Source organism: Oncorhynchus mykiss, chromosome 1, assembly GCF_013265735.2.
Source record: "Oncorhynchus mykiss isolate Arlee chromosome 1, USDA_OmykA_1.1, whole genome shotgun sequence".
NCBI classification, from domain to species: domain Eukaryota; kingdom Metazoa; phylum Chordata; class Actinopteri; order Salmoniformes; family Salmonidae; genus Oncorhynchus; species Oncorhynchus mykiss.
In genome coordinates, this window is record NC_048565.1 from 43998612 (window position 1) to 44021786 (window position 23175).

Genomic DNA, 23175 nt, shown 5'->3' on the forward strand with positions numbered 1-23175 from the left:
TGAGATACAGCGCTAACTCAAATGTGTGATGCAAATATTGCTCGTGTGTGTTCTTGCTTTTGTGAATTTTGAGAGATTGTACTAACTGCTGAGAGAGCGAGAGATTCGACACGGGTACTTCCATTTACTAAAATAAATACCTTGATCAGGCAGACATGAGTGTAGTAATCAAGTGTGACGTTAATAAACCTTGCATGCAAAAGTTTCCTAATATCTCCTACTATTTAGAAGATGAACTAAAAAGCGGAAGTCACTTTCAGCCCGGTTCATTGATATCTCTTCAGAGGAACGCTTTAGACAGAGAGAGCACTAGAGATCAGCGTGTGTATCACAAGCCAAAGCATTAGTGGAGGATGAAAAGAGATTTGGACAAAGCGGAAAATCTGCTCCCACAGTTGCGCGAGAGAGCTCACTGCTGTAGGATGAAGTCTGGACGAAAGAGGTAGGATTTTATTACACCAAGTTTCTCATGTTTTGATTCCTGTCTCAGATGATGTTATATTGTGTCCTCAATCAAAAGGTTTGGCTGTGTGAATCAGTCTATTGTTTTGTCAGAGATTAATAAGTTACCACAAGGCCAAGGCTGAGCATTTTCTCTATAGCAACACAAGTATTTTAGTTATCTATTGTGCCATCTGTTTACCTCTGTCTTCATCTGTTTACCTCTGTCTTCATCTGTTTACCTCTGTCTTCATCTGTTTACCTCTGTCTTCATCTGTTTACCTCTGTCTTCATCTGTTTACCTCTGTCTTCATCTGTTTACCTCTGTCTTCATCTGTTTACCTCTGTCTTCATCTGTTCACCTCTGTCTTCATCTGTTCACCTCTGTCTTCATCTGTTTACCTCTGTCGTCATCTGTTTACCTCTGTCGTCATCTGTTCACCTCTGTCTTCATCTGTTCACCTCTGTCTTCATCTGTTTACCTCTGTCTTCATCTGTTTACCTCTGTCTTCATCTGTTTACCTCTGTCTTCATCTGTTTACCTCTGTCTTCATCTGTTTACCTCTGTCTTCATCTGTTTACCTCTGTCTTCATCTGTTTACCTCTGTCTTCATCTGTTCACCTCTGTCTTCATCTGTTCACCTCTGTCTTCATCTGTTTACCTCTGTCGTCATCTGTTTACCTCTGTCGTCATCTGTTCACCTCTGTCTTCATCTGTTCACCTCTGTCTTCATCTGTTTACCTCTGTCTTCATCTGTTTACCTCTGTCTTCATCTGTTTACCTCTGTCTTCATCTGTTTTCCTCTGTCTTCATCTGTTTTCCTATGACTTTAATACGTTTCTGTTGTCATTCCCGCTTGGTTACGAGTCTGAGTGGTGATTTTAGCAACATGCGAGGAGGCCCATTGGCGAGAGACTGAGAGGGAGAAACAATGGTGCCCTTGTGTGAACCACTCATACAGTGGAGTCCAACAGCATTACCCACTCAGTCCATTATTGCCAACCCAGGCCTCTACAGACCAACTCAGGTCTCTGGAGCTACAGACTCACCCTCCGAGTGCGTTTGGTTTAGTTTGGCAGAAGAAGGGCAGCCTCTAAGGAACAGAATTAGCCTAGTAATAATCTGCTTCACATGCTGTGTTTCTTAGTAGAGGGAACCTGGAAACCCAACAGATGATGATATTAATGTAGCAATAAAGCCTACCTCTAAATGCTATTATTATACGACTGTATGCATTTTTTTAATACTGAGGCGCATTAAGGTGATTCAGCCTTTCTGTAAACCTCTTGGAAAGTTAACTGAACGTTTCTATCTATCAAAGATTAAAGCCAAGTTTATGAGGAGGATTTGTGAAACGTATTGCCTCAGTGTTTTGCTCAAGTGTTTCCATGGCCTACACTAACCAACCACAACAGTCCTCTGTGCTTTGTATAGACTAGTGGGGCAGCTGTTTGTTCACCCGCACCCGCACCCGCCTGCGAACGCTATAACCAATCCGCCACCTCACGACTATATGTGACAAAGTGAAAATCTGAGGCTCGCACCTGACCCTAACCTGCTAATATAGAAAATGTGCTATAAGCTACAGTCGGAGGCAGCGTACAGATTTTTTGACAGGGGGTGCAGGATTTTTTTGTTGTTGCCTGAATTAGATATTTCTGAACAGATTTTAGTTCGGCTTGGATGCATATTTTATGTGGTTGAACTACTATCCGTTTTTATGATGCTGATAAAGACAGCACCTCTACAGATGGTATGAAACTACGCATTGGCATTCTCTCAAGATGCTGAAAGAAATAAATCATATTTCTCCACTCCTGTTACAAAGTCACATTTATTCATACATTTGATGTATAATTTCACTGCAAGAAATGCTCAAGTCTGCAGGAGTTAATATTACTGCTATGTGAGATGTTATAGACCTACAGTCAGTGTCCAGATTTCACTTTCCATTTGGAGTCCCCATCCTGTGACTCATATTTGTATCGCCTCACAAAAGTTTTGTGTTCGAGGCCACCTAAAGTGAGACCGATTTAAGACCAAGACAGGAGAAAATCGAGTCTGAGTCAAGACCGGGAGGGGGACAGTGGGTCCGTGACCGAGTCAAGACCGGGGGGGGGACAGTGGGTCCGTGACCGAGTCAAGACCGAGACCAGAAGAATGCGAGTCCAATTCAAGACCATGACTGTAATTTTGTCAAATCACCATCATAATAAGAGTTCAAAATGTCCAGTATTTCTGTGTTCATATTTCAGAACAACATATGGATTCTTCAGGCATTCAAAATGCATGCTGAGGTAAAATAGAGCCACTTTACAAATTATTACTAACCCAAACATAGTGGGGAACAATGAGGGACTTCTACAATTATTTTATTATGTTCAATGATGTTCTGATTTAATCTTTTCAGTTTTGTTGGAAATGAAATGGTTAACACTGAAGAGAAAAAATGATCAAATCAGGATTTTTCTTTGGTTGTCTCTGGGGAGATAAATAATTTAGCTAGCTAAATCGGCCATTGGCTAGGCCATCAGAAGCTAGAAAGAAGGCATATGCTATTTCACTGTATTAGGGGAACGTTTTGGAGTGACAGTGGAATCAACCAATCACATTTTGACTTGTAATGGTTGATTCCACTGTCATTATAAAACTGTTTTTACAAAAAAAAACATGGAAACTTCTGCCTTCTCAAAGGCCAACAGGTCACTGCGCAATCGGGAGCAGTGGTTTTCCCACGTTCTAGCTAGCTATCTTTTTTTGTAGGCTGGTTTGCAACGGCTGCAGCAGGTGTTATCGAAGGGGATGTTGTTGCTAATTTGTTAGCTTCTCCCTTTTCAAGAATAACTTTCAACAAGAAGTTAACATTTTACTGCAGTGGCCTAAATCAGGGTCGCACAGTGATTCTTGGTAGTTTTAGACAAATCTACTTTGAAAAAAAAGTTTACACCTCACAATTAAAAAGACACTTGTACCATGTCAGATATAGAGTTGAAATACACTGCTAAAAAAAAAAAAAGGGAACACTAATATAACACATCCTAGATCTGAATGAATGAAATATTCTTATTAAATACTTTTTTCTTTACATAGTTGAATGTGCTGACAACAAAATCACACAAAAAATTACCAATGGAAATCAAATGTATCAACCCATGGAGGTCTGGATTTGGAGTCACACTCAAAATTCAAGTGGAAAACCACACTACAGGCTGATCCAACTTTGATGTAATGTCCTTAAAACAAGTCAAAATGAGGCTCAGTCGTGTGTGTGGCCTCCACGTGCCTGTATGACCTCCCTACAATGCCTGGGCATGCTCCTGATGAGGTGGCGGATGGTCTCCTGAGGGATCTCCTCCCAAACCTGGACTAAAGCATCCGCCAACTCCTGGACAGTCTGTGGATGGACAGTTGGTGGATGGAGCGAGACATGATGTCCCAGATGTGCTCAATTGGATTCAGGTCTGGGGAACGGGCAGGCCAGTCCATAGCATCAATGCCTTCCTCTTGCAGGAACTGCTGACACACTCCAGCCATATGAGGTCTAGCATTGTCTTGCATTAGGAGGAACCCAGGGCCAACCACACCAGCATATGGTCTCACAAGGGGTCTGAGGATCTCATCTCGGTACCTAACGGCAGTCAGGCTACCTCTGGCGAGCACATGGAGGGCTGTGCGGCCCCCCCAAAGAAATGCCACCCCACACCATGACTGACCCACCGCCAAGTCATGCTGGAGGATGTTGCAGGCAGCAGAACGTTCTCCACGGCGTCTCCAGACTGTCACGTGCTCAGTGTGAACTTGCTTTCATCTGTGAAGAGCACAGGGCGCCAGTGGCGAATTTGCCAATCTTGGTGTTCTCTGGCAAATGAAAACGTCCTTGCACGGTGTTGGGCTGTAAGCACAACCCCCACCTGTGGACGTGGGGGCCCTCATACCACCCTCATGGAGTCTGTTTCTGACCGTTTGAGCAGACGCATGCACATTTGTGGCCTGCTGGAGGTCATTTTGCAGGGCTCTGGCAGTGCTCCTCCTTCTCCTCCTTGCACAAAGGCAGAGGTAGCGGTCCTGCTGCTGGGTTGTTGCCCTCCTATGGCCTCCTCCACGTCTCCTGATGTACTGGCCTGTCTCCTGGTAGCGCCTCCATGCTCTGGACACTACGCTGACAGACACAGCAAACCTTCTTGCCACAGCTCACATTGATGTGCCATCCTGGATGAGCTGCACTACCTGAGCCACTTGTGTGGGTTGTAGACTCCGTCTCATGCTACCACTAGAGTGAAAGCACCGCCAGCATTCAAAAGTGACCAAAACATCAGCCAGGAAGCATAGGAACTGAGAAGTGGTCTGTGGTCCCCACCTGCAGAACCACTCCTTTATTGGGCGTCTTGCTAATTGCCTATAATTTCCACCTGTTGTCTATTCCATTTGCACAACAGCATGTGAAATGTATTGTCAATCAGTGTTGCTTCCTAAGTGGACAGTTTGATTTCACAGAAGTGTGATTGACTTGGAGTTACATTGTGTTGTTTAAGTGTTCCCTTTATTTTTTTGAGCAGTGTATATTACATTTTTTGTTTGCATCCCAATATTACACTTTATATGCATTACAGAAGACTGAAATATAACAAAACTGTTTGACATAGAAACTGGATTTATTGTTTAAAAAAATCTTTATTATATTAATAACATTCCACCCATGAGGCCAAAGAGGGCGCATTTGTTCATTGACTGCAGGAAAGGGTTCTTTCAAATGATCATCTTGTGAGAGTAGAACTGTGTTTTTGTAGTAATAATGTATTTTATTTTTGCTCAATCTGCAGGGCCTGGCCCACTCATGCCTACACCCCTGATGCAAATAGCTCATGATGCACATCCCGAATAGCCTACTAACCAAGACTTCTGGACAAACTTTTTCAATACCTGGTTTACATACCCATTGTTGCATTTACTGGTAGATATCATACATTGAAACGTCTTTCCTAAGTACCGATGACATTGTCCTGTGAGCTATATTTCACGTGCTTTGTGATTGTGTAGGCTACTTTGTGCATGATTTCATGATTGTACAACATAATTGATAAATACTATATCTCCACTACATTACTAAAAGCCTAGGTCCAATAGGTTCGCCACTGATTAAACATGTCTATAATAGATATAAAGACTGTTAAGATAATTGTTTCAAGAAAGGAGTGTATGTATTTGGCCTGGCGAAGCGGTTTTATGCGCTGAGGGAATGGAATCCGATAAGTCTCGTGGCAAGACCAAGTACAAATGTATCCAACACCGATACAATTACTACTGATACAACACTGCCTCAAAATTATCACAGGTAAGATAGCTGGATCTGCTATCATCCTCTTTCACCGCTCCACCAAATCTGTATGAAACAGGCAGGGAGGTCTCGAACCCCCTACCTTCTAGCCCGAAGTCCAGCGCGCTATCAACTGTGCCTTAAAAGCATGCTCAAGCGGCTGAGTCGATATCCGCGCTTGTAAACCCAGGGTCGTTGCAATACTTTTTTTCGCCCTCCCTTCTCTTTATTTTCAAGTCTCAATTGCGCCGCTTTTGTCTTATTGGATTAAGCTCTGACGTTGTCCTTTTTGCTTTGCTGGAACAATGTTACCTTTTTAAGCCCGTTCCCAAATGCTTTTTGTGACTTGCGTGTCTATTTGGCGGGCATACAGTTAGGCCATACAGTTTAGGTTTATGCACTAATGCCAGATATCCTCAAATAATGAACGAAAAACCTCAATGTATAAATTGCATCATAATTATACATTTGTGAATTCTTAAAGGTATTGTTTTCTCTTTACTCAGACCACTTTATTCAACCACAATATGTCATATATTGCGGGGACTGACTAGTATAGACACAGTGAGGGTGTGACATTGTATTAAAGCATAGAGATTAATGACTCATCTGTACAGTGTATGTCAACCTCTGTTGTTCCTCTATTCATACACACTTCCTGTTTCTACTGACATTGTACCCTCAGTGTGTGTGTGTGTGTGTGTGTGTGTGTGTGTGTGTGTGTGTGTGTGTGTGTGTGTGTGTGTGTGTACAGGGTTCAGACATGTGCAGTAGGCTTGTGACACATACTTCCTGTAGTAGGTGTGTGTTGTTCCTGTCTTCGTGCAGTGGAATCAGGTGGTTTAGCTAGACTAGTGCACCCATTGAAACATGGTTTAGTCTCACTGATCTACCACAGGAAAGAACATGGGTACGGTTCCAAATGGGGTTTAAAGTGTTTTAAAGTAGTTCTGGACCTGTACAGTTTGATCATTAGTCCATGTCCCTGCTGGACAGTGAAGACTAAGGGGACCGGAAGGGAAGTGCTGTTTGAGGGCAGGTGGGTCATAGACAGGGAAACAGCTGGACGAGCTGCAGGATACAGTACTGCTGGATGGAGGTGTGTGTGTGTGTGTGTGCGTGTACACGTATGGACGCGTGTACTGGTGATGCATGGGTTGACTCATGAAGAGAAAACAAAACCTTTAAAAAAATCCATAAATGTATCATTCTTGTGCAATTTATATTTATAGGCTGCATTGAGGTTTTTATTTCATGGCATTAGTGTAAGCCTAAACTTTAGAGCATAGTCCACGCACCAAATGCTTTTGGGACTGGGCATAAAGTTACAATATTAAGAAGAAAGAGAACATAGGGCCAGAAAAGTAATGTTTTGGAAAGATTTGGTGAAGTGGTTAAAGAGGATGATGGTTGTGAGGCTATACGAATTCAACAGTCACAAGACGAGGACTTAAAAAAGGAAACTGAAATCTGAACACTGACTGTAGCCTCACACACTCTGTTTCTTGGTCGTCTTAAACAAATCTTTGAAAACAAAAGTATACACCTCACACACATGGTTATGGGCTTAGAAAAATAAGACGCCTGTACCATGTCACTTAAAGAGTTGAAATGTATTACATTTTTGAGTTTACATCCCAATATTACACTTCATATACATCACAGAAGACTGATTTTTTTTTTTTCAAAATGTCTGACATGGAAACAGCAGATTCTTGGTGTAAAACATAAAAAGGTGATCCATTATGAAAAGTATAAATAACATTCCATCTATGAGGCCACGAGGTCATTTGATTACAGGAAAGGGCTACTATTAACTCCTGCAGAATAAAACATGTCTTGCAGTAAAATAATACACCGAATGTAGGCTACATTTTGACTCGGGAACAGGAGTGGAGAAATGGGACTTGTTTCTTTCAGCATCTTGGGAGAATGTGAATGTGCAGTTAGATACCGTCTGTAGAGGTGCTATCTTTGATCAGCATCAGAAATATAGTATAGTATTTCAACCACATAAGATATGCATCCAAGCCGAACTGAAATCTTATCAGAAACATTTTGGGTTGTTTTCACAGCTTTCTATTTCCTTTAAACTGATGTCACTTGAAAAATCTTTGCATTTTTGGGGGGTTATTGGATTTTATCCCCAGTCCCTAAACATCTTTGCCGGGTGAAAGAAGCCGAGATGACAGAGAACTTGACCGATGTCAACTAGATTGAAGCATTCATTCTACCAATTTATGACATTTTTCTGGCGAGCAAGGGTTTATTTTGTCTTTAGGGCAACATATAATGACAGAAGAGAAGCTGCATGTATCTAATTATAGACAAGTTGAATACCAAAATGTCGGAAATTATAAGCAGAAGCACATCTAAAACAGGCAAAAAATGATCCTGCACCCCCTGTCAAAACATCGTTTAACCATCTCTGACTGTAGCCTACTGCACATTTTTTATATTGGGGTCGGGTACGGGCCTCAGATTTTCACTTTAACACATATAGTCGGTTGCAGAAGGGTTATTAGCAATTGCGGTGAACAAAAAGCTCACCCGCGTACCACTAATGTGTATGTGTGTGCATTCAGAAGTAGGGCAGCAGGCTATCTCTAGGGAGTGGGGCTCTACCTCTCCAGTCTTCCTCTCCACTCCACTATCCTCCTCCTCCCCCCTCTTTTCCTCCCCTCCTCCTCTGCCCTACGCACTCACACTTCCTCTGCACAGCTCACAGCAGCCCCAGAAGACAAGAGGAAGTTTTTGCATCTCAACTGTTTTATTTTTTACCCTTGCACATACTCCGGTGCTGTCTTGCAGCCTCAGTCACTCTCACAGCACTCACTAGTTAGTATACCACAGGCTTAACAGCCACTGAACGTGCTCTCCCGCTCACTCTTTTATTCTCATCTCCTGTCTTCTTTGGCTTTAAGTCTTTATCAGCGGTGGTCCCTGACTTCCTCCTGTTCTCTTCCTCTGCTCTCACAGCCAGTCAGAAACCAAGGAGGGCTCACCACTCAAGCAGCTCAGCAAGTCGCCCCTCTGCAGTCCGGCTCACCGGGTCAACCAGAGACAGTCAGAGTCCGAGCAGCAGGACAACAACTCGGTGGATTCAGGCTCTGTCCCGAGAACGCAGCGGGATGCCCACAAACAGGCAACTAACGGGATGCTAACCCAAATGGACAGAGACGGGGACAGGGAGAGTGGGTCCCCCCTGAGGAAAGACACTGCCCTGGAGAATGGGGACATGGGGGACGGGAGCATGGGCGTCACTCCCCTCCTTCACACACAAAGACCCATACTGGGGAGGACAGTGGACCTACAGGAGGAGACCCCCAACGTAAACAAAGGAAGCAAGGAGGAGGGCATTGTGGAGGAGAAGGTACCGGTAAGTGTCTGTGGGGAGGGGAGGGGAGGGGGGGGGGGGGGTCTCCCTAACTCTGTTACTATAAAGCTCTTACACTGAGCGACCATAGAGTTCATGTGAGTAGTGTTGGTTTTAATGCAAGTGTTTAACCTGGCATCACAGTGTCACGTTAATTTATATCCTTGTGTCAGATGTCTCAGGGCCTGTGCCCATTAGAGCCATATGCTCTCTCTGACTGACTTCACAGTACTGAAACCTCACAGCTCCTTTACTATGCGACACATCAGACCAGATATAGCCCCTTCTGCCATGCCAGAGTAGCCTGCTAGCCTTTGTCTCAGCAGTGTGTCTGGTTTCTATTGACTGAGTCTGCTGGTCATTTCCATCTAGAAGGATCCGTGAGCACCGACATGGGAAGTTTATAGGAGCATGTCAAATCTGGTGTCAAATTAATATACATATTTCAACTATTTTATTTCCTAAATATTAGGAATAAACAAAGGCTTTGATTTCTGGTCAAACAGTTGGAAAGGGGTCTTAGAAAACATCTACCTGAAATTACATCAAAACACCATAATGTTGAAGTAAAAGCCAACTAATGCCAACACTTACAGTACCAGTCCAAAGTTTGGACACACCTACTCATTCAAAGGTTTTTCTTTATTTTTACTATTCTATACATTGTAGAATAATAGGGAAGACATCAAAACTATGAAATAACACATATGGAATCAAGTAGAAACCAAAAGTGTTAAACCAATCAAAATATTTTGTTATATTTGAGATTCTTCAAAGTAGTCACCCTTTGCCTTGATGACAGCTTTGCACACACTCTTGGCATTCTCTCAACCAGCTTCATGAAGAATGCTTTTCCAACAGTCTTGAAAGAGTTCCCACATATGCTGAGCACTTGTTGGCTGCTTTTCCTTTACTCTGCAGTCCAACTCATCCCAAACCATCTCAATTGGGTTGAGGTCGGGTGATTGTGGAGGCCATGTCATCTGATGCAGCACTCCGTCACTCTCCTTTGTGAAATAGCCCTTACACAGCCTGGAGATGTGTTTTGGGTCATTGTCCTGTTGAAAAACAAATGATAGTCCCACTAAGTAAGGAAGATAATGAAAGGTCACAGAAGTAACAAGTAAAGGTAGACCTACCAATTAGTTCTAGTGTTTCTACTGATATCAATTTGGTTTAACATCTCTAACGGTATTGGTACAATTTAATTGGCGTCGTTTTTTCCTGCGGTCCCAACTGGCTTTAATTTCAATGGTACAGTAGAGCACAGATTACTGTACAGTAAAAAAAAGTTGAGTAGAGTATAGTTCAGTACAGTACACAGTAAAGCACACAAGTCAAGTACACCATAATGTACTGTATTGGGCGTCAGGTATCCTAGTGGTTAGAGCGTTGGACTTGAAACCGAAAGGTTGCAAGATCGAATCCCCGAGCTGACAAAGTAAAAATCTGTCGTTCTGCCCCTGAACAAAGCAGTTAACCCACAGTTCCTAGGTCGTCATTTAAAATAAGAATGTGTTCTTAACTGACTTGCCTAGTTAAATAAAGGTTAAATAAAAAATTAAAATTGTACTGTAACATAAGGAACTATTTTCTACTGTACTTAACTAGAATGTTCTGTGCTGTACTTTGATGTCTGAACTTGTAGAACATAGACATCTATGAATTTGGTCTTGTTTGGGGGAGAAGCTCATTAAAATAATAGCCAGTGTGTAAAATTAATAAATACACAAATATTCAAAGGAGGATATTGCATAATTCTACCTTTGTATCCTAAATAGGTACACATCACCAGGAATAGAATGACATTCATACCCAGAATTATGTATTTCTGTGTAGTACAGATCAGAGACCCATGGTGAAATTCTGTTAACGCAATTCTGTTACCAGGTGTAAATCCACTTCAAACTGTAGTTCAATAGCCAAAATGTTTTTTTTCCCAAAGTCAATGTGTCATGTCATAGCTGACATCCCAATCTTTCTGCAGACATCTTTGAATCTTCATTTTGATCATCTATTTAACAAGAGTTCTTGGCAAAAGTTGTCACATAAAACACTGAGGAAGATTTTACTGAAATTCTGTTATCAAACTTTGCATCTGCACAGTTCTTCCAGTAAATGTGTTTGTGTAAAATGTTCAGTGTAAATTGTTAAAAGTAATCTTTGTTTATGGGGTTGTATGGATTGCTAAACTTTGAAATCAATGGTTTTTTGTTTTGCATATAGTCTAAAACAAGTCTCAACATAATTCCGTTGCCCTGCTTTTACTGGGGGTTATTTTCGGGACTGGACTGAACAGATGTCAAACGCTTCAGCAGCTGAAGAATTGAGTTTGCGCCACAGTAGCCCTGTGGGAGGCCTTGCTGCTGCCTGGCCGGCTGGTATTTCTAATTATCTGGCTCTCAGATTAGTGTGTTCACTCAGCAGTGAATGAAACCCCCAATCTCTACATGGCACTGTATGAGAGGTGGAGGGCTCTAGCTAGAGTGGCTCCTATATACAATGCTTCATGGCTTATCAGTTTACTGCATCTCTGTTAGTTACTTTACATACATAGCTGGCAGAGAGCGAATAAGGTCATGGACGGTAGCAATTTTGTATATCTTTTGACGACCATTACATATTGTAGACAGAGCTAGGGGGACAGTGTGTTTTGTCAGTTTCAACAGACTGAGACAGACAAAGCTTTGCATGTTGTTTTTCAAGGTGTGGAATTGAGTGTGTTTGGGTATGCTGCCAGTTAACACACTGAGAGTTAGAGTTGACTAGTAACCACATTAACAATCGGTCCATTCGTTAGAATTTTGGGTAGAGAGTTCAAGGAATGACTGCTTTGGGGTAGAATAGTTGTTGTACTCTTGGCATCAAATACAGTAGATGGCTTGAATGTTAAAGTAACTGTCCAATGAAAATCTCACTTTTAAAATATTCTGTTAACTCATACCCAAATAATGTTGTTGACTCATCCTATGCTCATATTTGTGGCCAAAGCATACATTTGAGAAGAAAAAAAACCCCTCAAACAGACAGTTTCAAAGTAATGCATATGAGAATAAATATTTGTACAGGAAGTAACACAGAGTAAGAGAACATTCCACTTGAACAATAATTGTGGGATACACACAATCCATCCATATCAATGAATAGAGGAAGCGAACATTCTTTCATTCTCTGTCCAGCTCTAACAATCAGTTGGGAACATATTCCCTAGTTTCCTGCAGAATCTTGATTTCTGAGTACGCTGAATATCCAAAAGTATGTGGACACTCATTCAAATTTGTGGCTTCGGATAAATCGAGCACACAGCCATGCAATCTCCATAGACAAACATTGGCAGTAGAATGGCCTTACTGAAGAGCTCACTGACTTTCAACGTGGCATCGTCACAAGATGCCACCTTTCCAACAAGTCTGTTCGTCAAATTTCTGCCCCTCTAGAGCTGCCGCTTCAACTGTAAGTGCTGTTGTTATAAAGTGAAAATATCTAGGAGCAACAACGGCTCACCGCGAAGTGGTAGGCCCCACAAGCTCAAAGAACGGTACCGCTGAAGTGCGTAGCGCATAAAAATTGTCTTTCCTGGGTAGCAACACTCACTACCGAGTTCCAAACTGCCTCTGGAAGCAACGTCAGCACAATAACTGTTTGTCTGGAGCTTAATGAAATGGGTTTCCAAATCCGAGCAGCCGCACACAAGCCTAAGATCACCATGCGCAATGCCAAGCATCGGCTGGAGTGGTGTAAAGCTCGCCGCCATTGGACTCACCATCTGACAGTCCGACGGATGAATCTGGGTTTGGCGGATGCCAGGAGAACGCTACCTGACCGAATGCATAGTGCCAACTGTAAAGTTTTGTGGAGGAGGGAATAATGGTTTGGGGCTGTTTTTCATGGTTCGGTCTAGGCCCCTTAGTTCCAGTGAAGGGAACTTCTGGCAACAGTTTGGGGAAGGCCCTTTCCTGTTTCGGCATGACAATAACCCTGTGCACAAAGTTCCATACATAAATAGTTTGTCGAGATCGGTGTGGAAGAACTTGACTGGCCTGCATAGAGCCCTGACCTCAACCCCATCCAACACCTTTGGGATTAATTGGAACGCCGACTGCGAGCCAGGCCTAATCATCCAACATCAGTGCCCGACCTCACTAATGCTCTTGTGGCTGAATGAAAGCAAGTCTCTGCAGCAATGTCCCAACATCTAGTGGAAAGCCTTCCCAGAAGAATGGAGGCTGTTATAGCAGCAAAGGGGGGCCAACTCCATATTAATACCCATGGTTTTGGAATGAGATGTTCGACGAGCAGTTGTCCATATACTTTTGGTCATGTAGTATTAGTGTGTTTTATAAACTGTACTGTATTGAGTGGTTTCTCTCACACAAAACACTCAGAGACTGTCAATAGTAGTTCTCTCTTTGTTGATTGGTGTCATTTCCCTTCTAGCCTTTCATTTCCTCTCCTGATAGGCTCCCCCACCCCACAGTCACACACGCACACACACACACATACTCCACAATGTCCCCGTACACATCCATAATATCCCAATACACACAGGCACACACATACTACAGTATGCCCAGACATCACTCCTCAATCAAAAGGAATGAATGAGTCCTTAATTAAAATTAACATAGAACATAGTTGAAGCACAAACATTTGATTAAAGCGATACTGTTGTAGATCTCTATGGGGAAGTGTGTGTTGGCCAGTAAGGCCTGGCCAGTGTTCACACTCAGTAGTGCTTTGTCAGGGTCTCCTTACACCACTATGACCACAATAGTCCTGGGTGCTTGTGTGTGTGTGTGTGTGTGTGTGTGTGTGTGTGTGGTAAGCTCATGGTTATACTCAAATCAAATCAAATTGTATTTGTCACATGTGCCGAATACAACAGGTGTACATGTAGGTAGGGGTAGCAGCAGTGTAAAAACAAAGGGGGGCATTTGATTAATTGCTCAGCAGTCTTATACCTTGGACCTAGACTTAGCTCTCCGGTACCGCTTGCCTATGACTTGGGTGACTGGAGTCTTTGACAATTTTTTGGGCCTTCCTCCGACACCGGCTAGTATATAGGTCCTGGATGGCAGGAAGCTTGGCCCCAGTGATGTACTGGGCCATACGCACTACCCTCTGTAGTGCCTTACGGTCGGATGCCGAGCAGTTGCCATACCAGGCGGTGATACAACCCGTCACAGGATGCTTTCGATGGTGCAGCTGTAGAACCTTTTGAGGATCTGGGGACCCATGCCAAATCTTTTCAGAATGGGGCAGCCCGTTCTGTTCCGAAGGCAGTAGGCAGAGGCCGCGGTTATTTGGCTGGCCATTTACCATCATCCAAAATTCCATGACTGTCACAGCCCTGACGGGAACCTAGCGCAGCATGGGAATCAAGCACATGAGGACAATGTGGGAGGGAAAGCTGAATTACACTGTGGGCATGACCTCAGAGTTCAACTTCTTCTTCACTATACTCCCAATTGTCTAACCTGTCTTTGAACTGTCTTTGTCCATTATTCTTTGGCGAGAGGCCCTTAAGATCTCCTCTAGTTATAGGAACATAATCTATGTACATACTGTATGCATTTCCCCAAATCATCCCACAGCCACAGCTCTCTCTTCTGTGTTTCAGGAGACCAATGAACAAAAGCTGTACAAGATCGCTACTGAGCTCCTGAAGACAGAGAGGGCCTACGTCACGCGGCTCAACTTGCTGGACCAGGTGAGTGTGTTCAGCTGTCCGTCCAGGGTTCTGTCACTTTAGGGTCCTGTTCAGTATGTAGCAGTGGTGGAAAAAGTACCCAATTGTGATACTTGAGTAAAAGTTTAAAAAAAATGAAAGTCGCCCAGTGAAATCCTACTTGAGTAAAAGTATAAAAGTATTTGGTTTTAAATACAGTGCCTTGCGAAAGTATTCGGCCCCCTTGAACTTTGCGACCTTTTGCCACATTTCAGGCTTCAAACAAAGCTTTTTTTTTGTATTTTTTTTTTTGTGAAGAATCAACAACAAGTGGGACACAATCATGAAGTGGAACGACATTTATTGGATATTTCAAACTTTTTTAACAAATCAAAAACTGAAAAATTGGGCGTGCAAAATTATTCAGCCCCTTTACTTTCAGTGCAGCAAACTCTCCAGAAGTTCAGTGAGGATCTCTGAATGATCCAATGTTGACCTAAATGACTAATGATGATAAATACAATCCACCTGTGTGTAATCAAGTCTCCGTATAAATGCACCTGCACTGTGATAGTCTCAGAGGTCCGTTAAAAGCGCAGAGAGCATCATGAAGAACAAGGAACACACCAGGCAGGTCCGAGATACTGTTGTGAAGAAGTTTAAAGCTGGATTTGGATACAAAAAGATTTCCCAAGCTTTAAACATCCCAAGGAGCACTGTGCAAGCGATAATATTGAAATGGAAGGAGTATCAGACCACTGCAAATCTACCAAGACCTGGCCGTCCCTCTAAACTTTCAGCTCATACAAGGAGAAGACTGATCAGAGATGCAGCCAAGAGGCCCATGATCACTCTGGATGAACTGCAGAGATCTACAGCTGAGGTGGGAGACTCTGTCCATAGGACAACAATCAGTCGTATATTGCACAAATCTGGCCTTTATGGAAGAGTGGCAAGAAGAAAGCCATTTCTTAAAGATATCCATAAAAAGTGTCGTTTAAAGTTTGCCACAAGCCACCTGGGAGACACACCAAACATGTGGAAGAAGGTGCTCTGGTCAGATGAAACCAAAATTGAACTTTTTGGCAACAATGCAAAACGTTATGTTTGGCGTAAAAGCAACACAGCCCATCACCCTGAACACACCATCCCCACTGTCAAACATGGTGGTGACAGCATCATGGTTTGGGCTTGCTTTTCTTCAGCAGGGACAGGGAAGATGGTTAAAATTGATGGGAAGATGGATGGAGCCAAATACAGGACCATTCTGGAAGAAAACCTGATGGAGTCTGCAAAAGACCTGAGACTGGGACGGAGATTTGTCTTCCAACAAGACAATGATCCAAAACATAAAGCAAAATCTACAATGGAATGGTTCAAAAATAAACATATCCAGGTGTTAGAATGGCCAAGTCAAAGTTCAGACCTAAATCCAATCGAGAATCTGTGGAAAGAACTGAAAACTGCTGTTCACAAATGCTCTCCATCCAACCTTACTGAGCTCGAGCTGTTTTGCAAGGAGGAATGGGAAAAAATGTCAGTCTCTCGATGTGCAAAACTGATAGAGACATACCCCAAGCGACTTACAGCTGTAATTGCAGCAAAAGGTGGCGCTACAAAGTAATAACTTAAGGGGGCTGAATAATTTTGCAAGCCCAATTTTTCAGTTTTTGATTTGTTAAAAAAGTTTGAAATATCCAATAAATGTCGTTCCACTTCATGATTGTGTCCCACTTGTTGTTGATTCTTCACAAAAATACAGTTTTATATCTTTATGTTTGAAGCCTGAAATGTGGCAAAAGGTCGCAAAGTTCAAGGGGGCCGAATACTTTCGCAAGGCACTGTATACTTAAGTATCAAAAGTAAAAGTAGAGTTTAAATCGTTTCAAATTCCTTATATTAAGAAAACCAGATGGCACCATGTTCTTATTTACGGATAGCCAGGGGCACGCTCCAACACTCATTTACAAACAAAGCATGTCTTTATTGAGTCCACCAGATCAGAGGCAGTAGGGATGACCAGGAATGTTCTCTTGATAAGTGTGTGAATTAGACCATTTTCCTGTCCTGCTAAGCATTTTAAATGTAACAAGTACTTTTGGGTGTCAGAGATAATGTATGGAGTAGAAATAAATAAATTATTTTCTTTAGGAATGTAGTGAAGTAAAAGTTGTCAAACATATACACTACAGTTCAAAAGTTTGGGGTCACTTAGACATTTCCTTGTTTTTGAAAGAAAAGCACTTTTTTGACCATTAAAATAACATCAAATTGATCAGAAATACAGAGTAGACATTAATGTTGTAAATGACTATTGTAGCTGGAAACGGCCAATTTCTTTTTTTTTATGGAATATCTACATAGGCGTAGAGAGGCCTATTATCAGCAACCATCAATCCTGTGTTCCAATGGCACGTTGTGTTAGCTAATCCAAGTTTAGCATTTTAAAAGGCTAATTGAGCATTAGAAAACCATTTTGCAATTATGTTAGCACAGTTGAAAACTGTTGTTCTGAATAAAGAAGCAATTAAACTGGCCTTCTTTAGACTAGTTGAGTATCTGGAGCATCAGCATTTGTGGGTTCGATTACAGGCTCAAAATGGCCAGAAACAAATACATTTCTTCTGAAACTCGTCAGTTTATTCTTGTTCTGAGAAATGAAGGCTATTCCATGCGAGAAATTGCCAAGAAACGGAAGATCTTGTACAATGCTGTGTACTACTCTCTTCACAGAACAGTGCAAACTTGCTCTAACCAGAATAGAAAAAGGAGTGGGAGGCCCCGGTGCACAACTGAGCAAGAGGACAAGTACATTAGTGTCTAGTTTGAGAAACAGACGCCTCACAAGTCCTCAACTGGCAGCTTCATTAAGTAGTACCCGCAAAACACCAGTCTCAACAGTGAAGAGCCGAGTCTGGGATGCTGGCCTTGCTGATAATGGGCCTCTGTATGCCTATGTAGATATTCCATAAAAAATCAGCAGTTTCCAGCTACAATTTACAACATTAACAATGTCTACACTGTATTTCTGATCAATTTGATGTTATGTTAATGGACAAAAATGCGCTTTTATTTAAAAAACAGGGACATTTCTAAGTGACCCCAAACTTTTGAACAGTAGTGTAAATAGAGAAGTAAAGTACAGATACCCCCAAGAAATACTTAACTCGTACTTGTATTTTTACTTAAGTTACACAACTGGTAGGTAGAAAATGTTTTGTAACTGTGAGAAACAGGGAGGTATTACCTAAACTTGTCCAATAACAGAATGTGTTGATACGGTGTGTCCCACTGAACACTGGCCTAGGTCTACCTCAGAATGAAAAGAAAGCCGTGTTCATTATTATGATTGATTCAGTGTGGTTTAACTCACCTGGCCATGTTGTTGTGCCACCATGCAGGTGTTCTGTGCCAAGCTGACGGAGGAAGCTCTAAAGGGCACATTCCCAGTGGACGTGGTGAAGAACATCTTCTCCAACATCTCCTCCATCAACACCTTCCACAACCAGTTCCTCCTGCCTGACCTGGAGAAACGCATGGGAGAATGGTGAGCTTCACATGACTGGCCAGTGGCCACAGATTCAGTGTACAAACTCGCAGATCTCGCCTTTTTGAGAATGCAATAAAATGCAATAGCTAAATCCCACTTCTGACTCATTCAGAATCACTCAGACACAGTTACAGTATTTGTGTAATCTAGATGAAGTAAGAACACCATTTATCATCAAATAGAGAAGTTGTGGTCTGTCGTTTGGAATGTCCCGGTTGAACTGTGATCAAAGCCTAGATTCAATCAAATCAAGCGATAGCAGACACCTGCATAGTGGATGTTTTGGCGGTCGGAGGTGGAACTGCGTTGGAGCCGTCAAATCGGTGAGCAGCTGCTCTTGCGATCATTGTTTACGAAGCCACACCCGCCCCACTCGCGGAGAAGAAAGTGATAGAAAGTGTAGTCCTATATAGAAGTAATTACGCTCAAATTGAAAAATCATTCAACAAAGCCATGTGACTTTCTAGCATCCTAATGGAGGTGTAGATTACATCTCACATTCTAAGTGTTCAAACCTGTAAACCAGGCTGCATGTGATTTCTGTGCTACATGCAGCCAATGGCAATGTCTGCTTTAGGTATAATGCCGGGAGCCACTTGTGGATTTCACAGCTCTAACACAGTTCCACCTCTGATACCGCCAAAACAACCGCTATGCGAATGTCGGCTAAAGCGAATCTGATTGAATAGAGCCCCAAATGAGTCAAACCCCACTTAACCCACCACATAATTTCAACGTGGATAATTGAGTAATATTTGGTGGAGACGTTGATCAATGAGATTACAACCTATATTCACCCACTCAAAAAGACAGCCAAAAGTTAGTCGAATTTCCAATGTGTTATCACTATGCTTTCAACCATCTAAAAGCACAACCAAATTCCAATGGAAGAACAATGTCTGGTTTTTGGTTTAGTTGTCACCCAAATGTCTATCACTGCGCGTTCAACCATTTAAAAGCACGGCAAAGTTCAAATGGGAATACAACGTCAGATATTGAGTTTATTTATACAACAGATGAATGTGTTATCCCTGTGCTTCTTCTAATAGCACAACCAAATGACCTGGATTGCTGTTGAGATTACAAAGTACATGGTGCAAGTGATCAATGCCTTTCGAGATTCTGCACAGATTATTACAGTAATTGTGAAGATCTCCACAGACCTGTGTAGAGTCATGCATGCTCTCTTGAACGTGCATTTATTTCATATAAGAATATGTCTACAAATTAATCATTGATATGTTGCATTCACCTCTCTATCTCCACCAAAAATGTCAATGAAAGAATGACTAAATCTAATAAAATGTTAATGCGCTTTAAATAATGTTTGATTTGATTTAGTCCTATTCTTTAACTTCAATTGTTAATTATTATTATTTTGTAGACAAACTTGAATTAGAAGCCAGACTAAGTCAGTGGCACAGATTGAACTAACCAAGCAGAAGATACATCTCCTTTAAATGTTAATATTTGGTTGCACTGAGAATTAAACACAATTCAATACCACTAAATATCATCATTACATTTAAAATCAACCAGAGCTTGAAACCCGAGGCCTATTTTATTGTCTATTTTTAGTTGAATTCTGGGTTGAATTGAAGCAATAGCATCATTGATGATATAATGATTGATAAAGTATGGTCACGTTTCATTTGCTCTGTTAAACCTACCCTTTGAAATGGCTTCGATAGCAACAGCTACAATATGTAACTTTTTGGGTGACCCGACCAAATTCATATAGAAATGTATGTTATAGATCTGTCATTCTCATTGAATGCAAGTCTGAGAAGCGGTAGATCTGTTAAATGTGCTCTATGCTTCCCGTTGTAAAGTTTTTTGTTTTTGCATCTCTTAGTTTCGGGTTTGTACAGCAGCTTCAAACAGCTGAAAATACAATATATTTTGGTTATGGGAAATATATTTCACAGCGGTTTAGATGGTACAATGATTATATACACTATGCTTGCTTGTTTTTTTTTTGTGTGTTTTTTTTTGTGTGAATTTTACCCCTTTTTCTCCCCAATTTCGTGGTATCCAATTGTTTTAGTAGCTACTATCTTGTCTCATCGCTACAACTCCCTTACGGGCTTGGGAGAGACGAAGGTTGAAAGTCCTCCGATACACAACCCAAACAAGCCGCACTGCTTCTTAACACAGCGCCATCCAACCCGGAAGCCAACCGCACCAATGTGTCGGAGGAAACACTGTGCACCTGGCAACCTTGGTTAGCGCGCACTGCGCCCGGCCCGCCACAGAGGTCGCTGATGCGCGATGAGACAAGGATTTCCCTACCGGCCAAACCCTCCCTAACCCGGACGATGCTAGGCCAATTGTGCGTCGCCCCACGGACCTCCCGGTCGCGGCCGGTTACGACAGAGCCTGGGCGCGAATCCAGAGTCTCTGGTGGCGCTGCAGTACAGCGCCCTTAACCACTGCGCACCCGGGAGGCCCCCTATGCTTGCTTGTTTTGTCACAAACTGAAATTAAGTGCATTAGAATTTTAGTAAACAGGAAATGGCTGAGCGATTTCTGCATATTGCATCTTTAACCTACTGTATTTCATTTTAAAGTGGAGATCTCTCAACAATAATTCTCAAGATAGGACATTGGTAATAGTCAGTGACATATCATAGCTCAACAGGGCTGGGCTTGGTAAAACCCTCGATGGGAGAGCAATGGGTTAGCTGTAGATAGATCAATTCTCCAGTAGGAGGAGCTGTCCACCCTATTGTTATTTTTTTCTGATAGTGGATATAACTTTGTATCTTTAAAACAATGTCAGACGTTGAAGCAGCGTTCATTCAACCACTTTGTGCCCAGTGGGTCTCTAGTTGGAGTTCCAGGGCTGAGAGATGGTTACCTTATGGTTCCTATCTAACTGGCACCTCTCCCTCCCTCCCTACAGGGAGTCTACCCCTCGCTTAGGAGACATCCTGCAGAATCTCACACCCTTCCTGAAGATGTACGCTGAGTATGTGAAGAACTTTGACAATGCAATGGAGCTGCTGAAACAGTGGACGGACCGCTCGCCACAGTTCAAAGCCATCATCCAGGACATACAGGTACTAGCGTAGATTCTGAACACTGGCCTAATTCAGAAGTGCACAGGTCTGCAGTTGTGGATTAACAAATGAGTTGTATAGGAATTACATTGTCATGACATGGCCCTTTCTGGGTGTAGATCGTGGCTTCCCCCTCTCTCACTCTCTCCTACGCCCAGCTTCTGTTATCTCAGGTCGTAAATTCCTGGCAGAGACGCTCTCCCCCTTTCCATGCAGAGAGAGAGAGACCACAGAGTGAACAAAGGATTTCAAGTGTCCGGACTCCTAAATCCCCAAAATGGGAAAAATTTAACTATATGTCCACTTGTGAGAATGTGGGAAGGGTCCATGGACACTTAAGGGACAGTTATGTTGAGTGTGTTTCATTTGGTGACCTCACGAAGGACAGGAAACGCATAACTATATCTCTGAATGTGTACATTTCTCAATTATGGTGTTTGTATTAGAGGTCGACCGATTAATCAGCATGGCCGATTAATTAGGGCCGATTTCAAGTTTCATAACAATCAGTAATCGGCATTTTTGGATGCTGATCATGACCGATTACATTGCATTCCACGAGGAAACTGCGTGGCAGGCTGACCACCTGTTATGCGAGTGCAGCAAGGAGCCAAGGTAAGTTTCTAGCTAGCATTAAACTTATCTTAGAAAAAACAATCAATTTTCACATAATCACTAGTTAACTACACATGGTTGATGATATTACTAGGTTAACTACCTTGCCCTGCATTGCACATAATCAATGCGGTGCCTGTTAATTTATCATCGAATCACAGCCTTCTTCGCCAAACGGGGGATGATTTAACAAAAGCGCATTTGTGAAAAAAGCACAATCGTTGCACGAATGTACCTAACCATAAGCAGCAATGCCTTTCTTAAAATCAATACAGAGGTATATATTTTTAAACCTGCATATTTAGTTAGACTTAGGGTTGCTGCCCATATGATAAAATACGTAATGGTTCCGTATTTCACTGAAAGAATAAACATTTTGTTTTCGAAATGATAGTTTCCGGATTTGACCATATTAATGACCAACGGTTTGTATTTCTGTGTTTATTATATTATAATTACGTCTATGGTTTTGATAGAGTAGTCTGACTGAGCGGTGATAGGCAGCAGCAGGCTCGTAAGCATTCATTCAAACTTTACTGCGTTTGCCAGCAGCTCTTAGCAATGCTTGCTTCACAGCACTGTTTATGACTTCAAGCCTATCAACTCCCGAGATTAGGCTGGCAATACTAAAGTGTCTATAAGAACATCCAATAGACAAAGGTATATGAAATACAAATGGTATAGAGAGAAATAGTTGATGCGTCATAATTCCAAAAACTACAACCTAAAACTTCTTAACTGGGAATATTGAACCACCAACTTTCATAAGTTCTCATGTTCTGAGCAAGGAATTTAAACGTTAGCTTTGTTACATGGCACCTATTGCACTTTTACTTCTCCAACACTCTGTTTTTGCATTATTTAAACCAAATTGAGCATGTTTCATTATTTATTTGAGACTGAATAGATTTTATGTATTATATTAAGCTAAAAGTAAAAGTTCAGTATTGTTGTAATTGTCATTATTACAAATATATATATATATATATATATATATATATATATATATATATATAAGCAGATACCGATTAATCGGCCTATTTTAATTTATTAAAATATATATATAAAAATTGTCCGATTTTAATCGGTATCTGCTTTTTTTGGTCCTCCAATCGGTATCGGCGTTGAAAAATCATATTCGGTCGGCC

General features: G+C 41.9%; 1 protein-coding gene across 12 annotated transcripts in view; it reads left to right on the plus strand.

The window, feature by feature from the left end:
* fgd4a (FYVE, RhoGEF and PH domain containing 4a) overlaps nucleotides 1-23175 on the plus strand; it is a 106254-nt gene that overhangs the window by 76288 nt on the left and 6791 nt on the right. For 9 of the 12 annotated variants that reach the window (XM_021601933.2, XM_021601923.2, XM_021601950.2 and 6 more), the window contains 4 exons: nucleotides 8736-9135; nucleotides 14753-14842; nucleotides 18202-18347; nucleotides 21256-21412. In XM_021601933.2, the coding sequence (XP_021457608.1) occupies nucleotides 8736-9135; nucleotides 14753-14842; nucleotides 18202-18347; nucleotides 21256-21412 (793 nt within the window). Of the gene's footprint in view, nucleotides 1-407; nucleotides 443-6561; nucleotides 6796-8304; nucleotides 8595-8735; nucleotides 9136-14752; nucleotides 14843-18201; nucleotides 18348-21255; nucleotides 21413-23175 lie in introns of those variants that run through there. The other 3 variants (XM_021601975.2, XM_021601991.2, XM_036977963.1) reach the window with 3 other exon arrangements.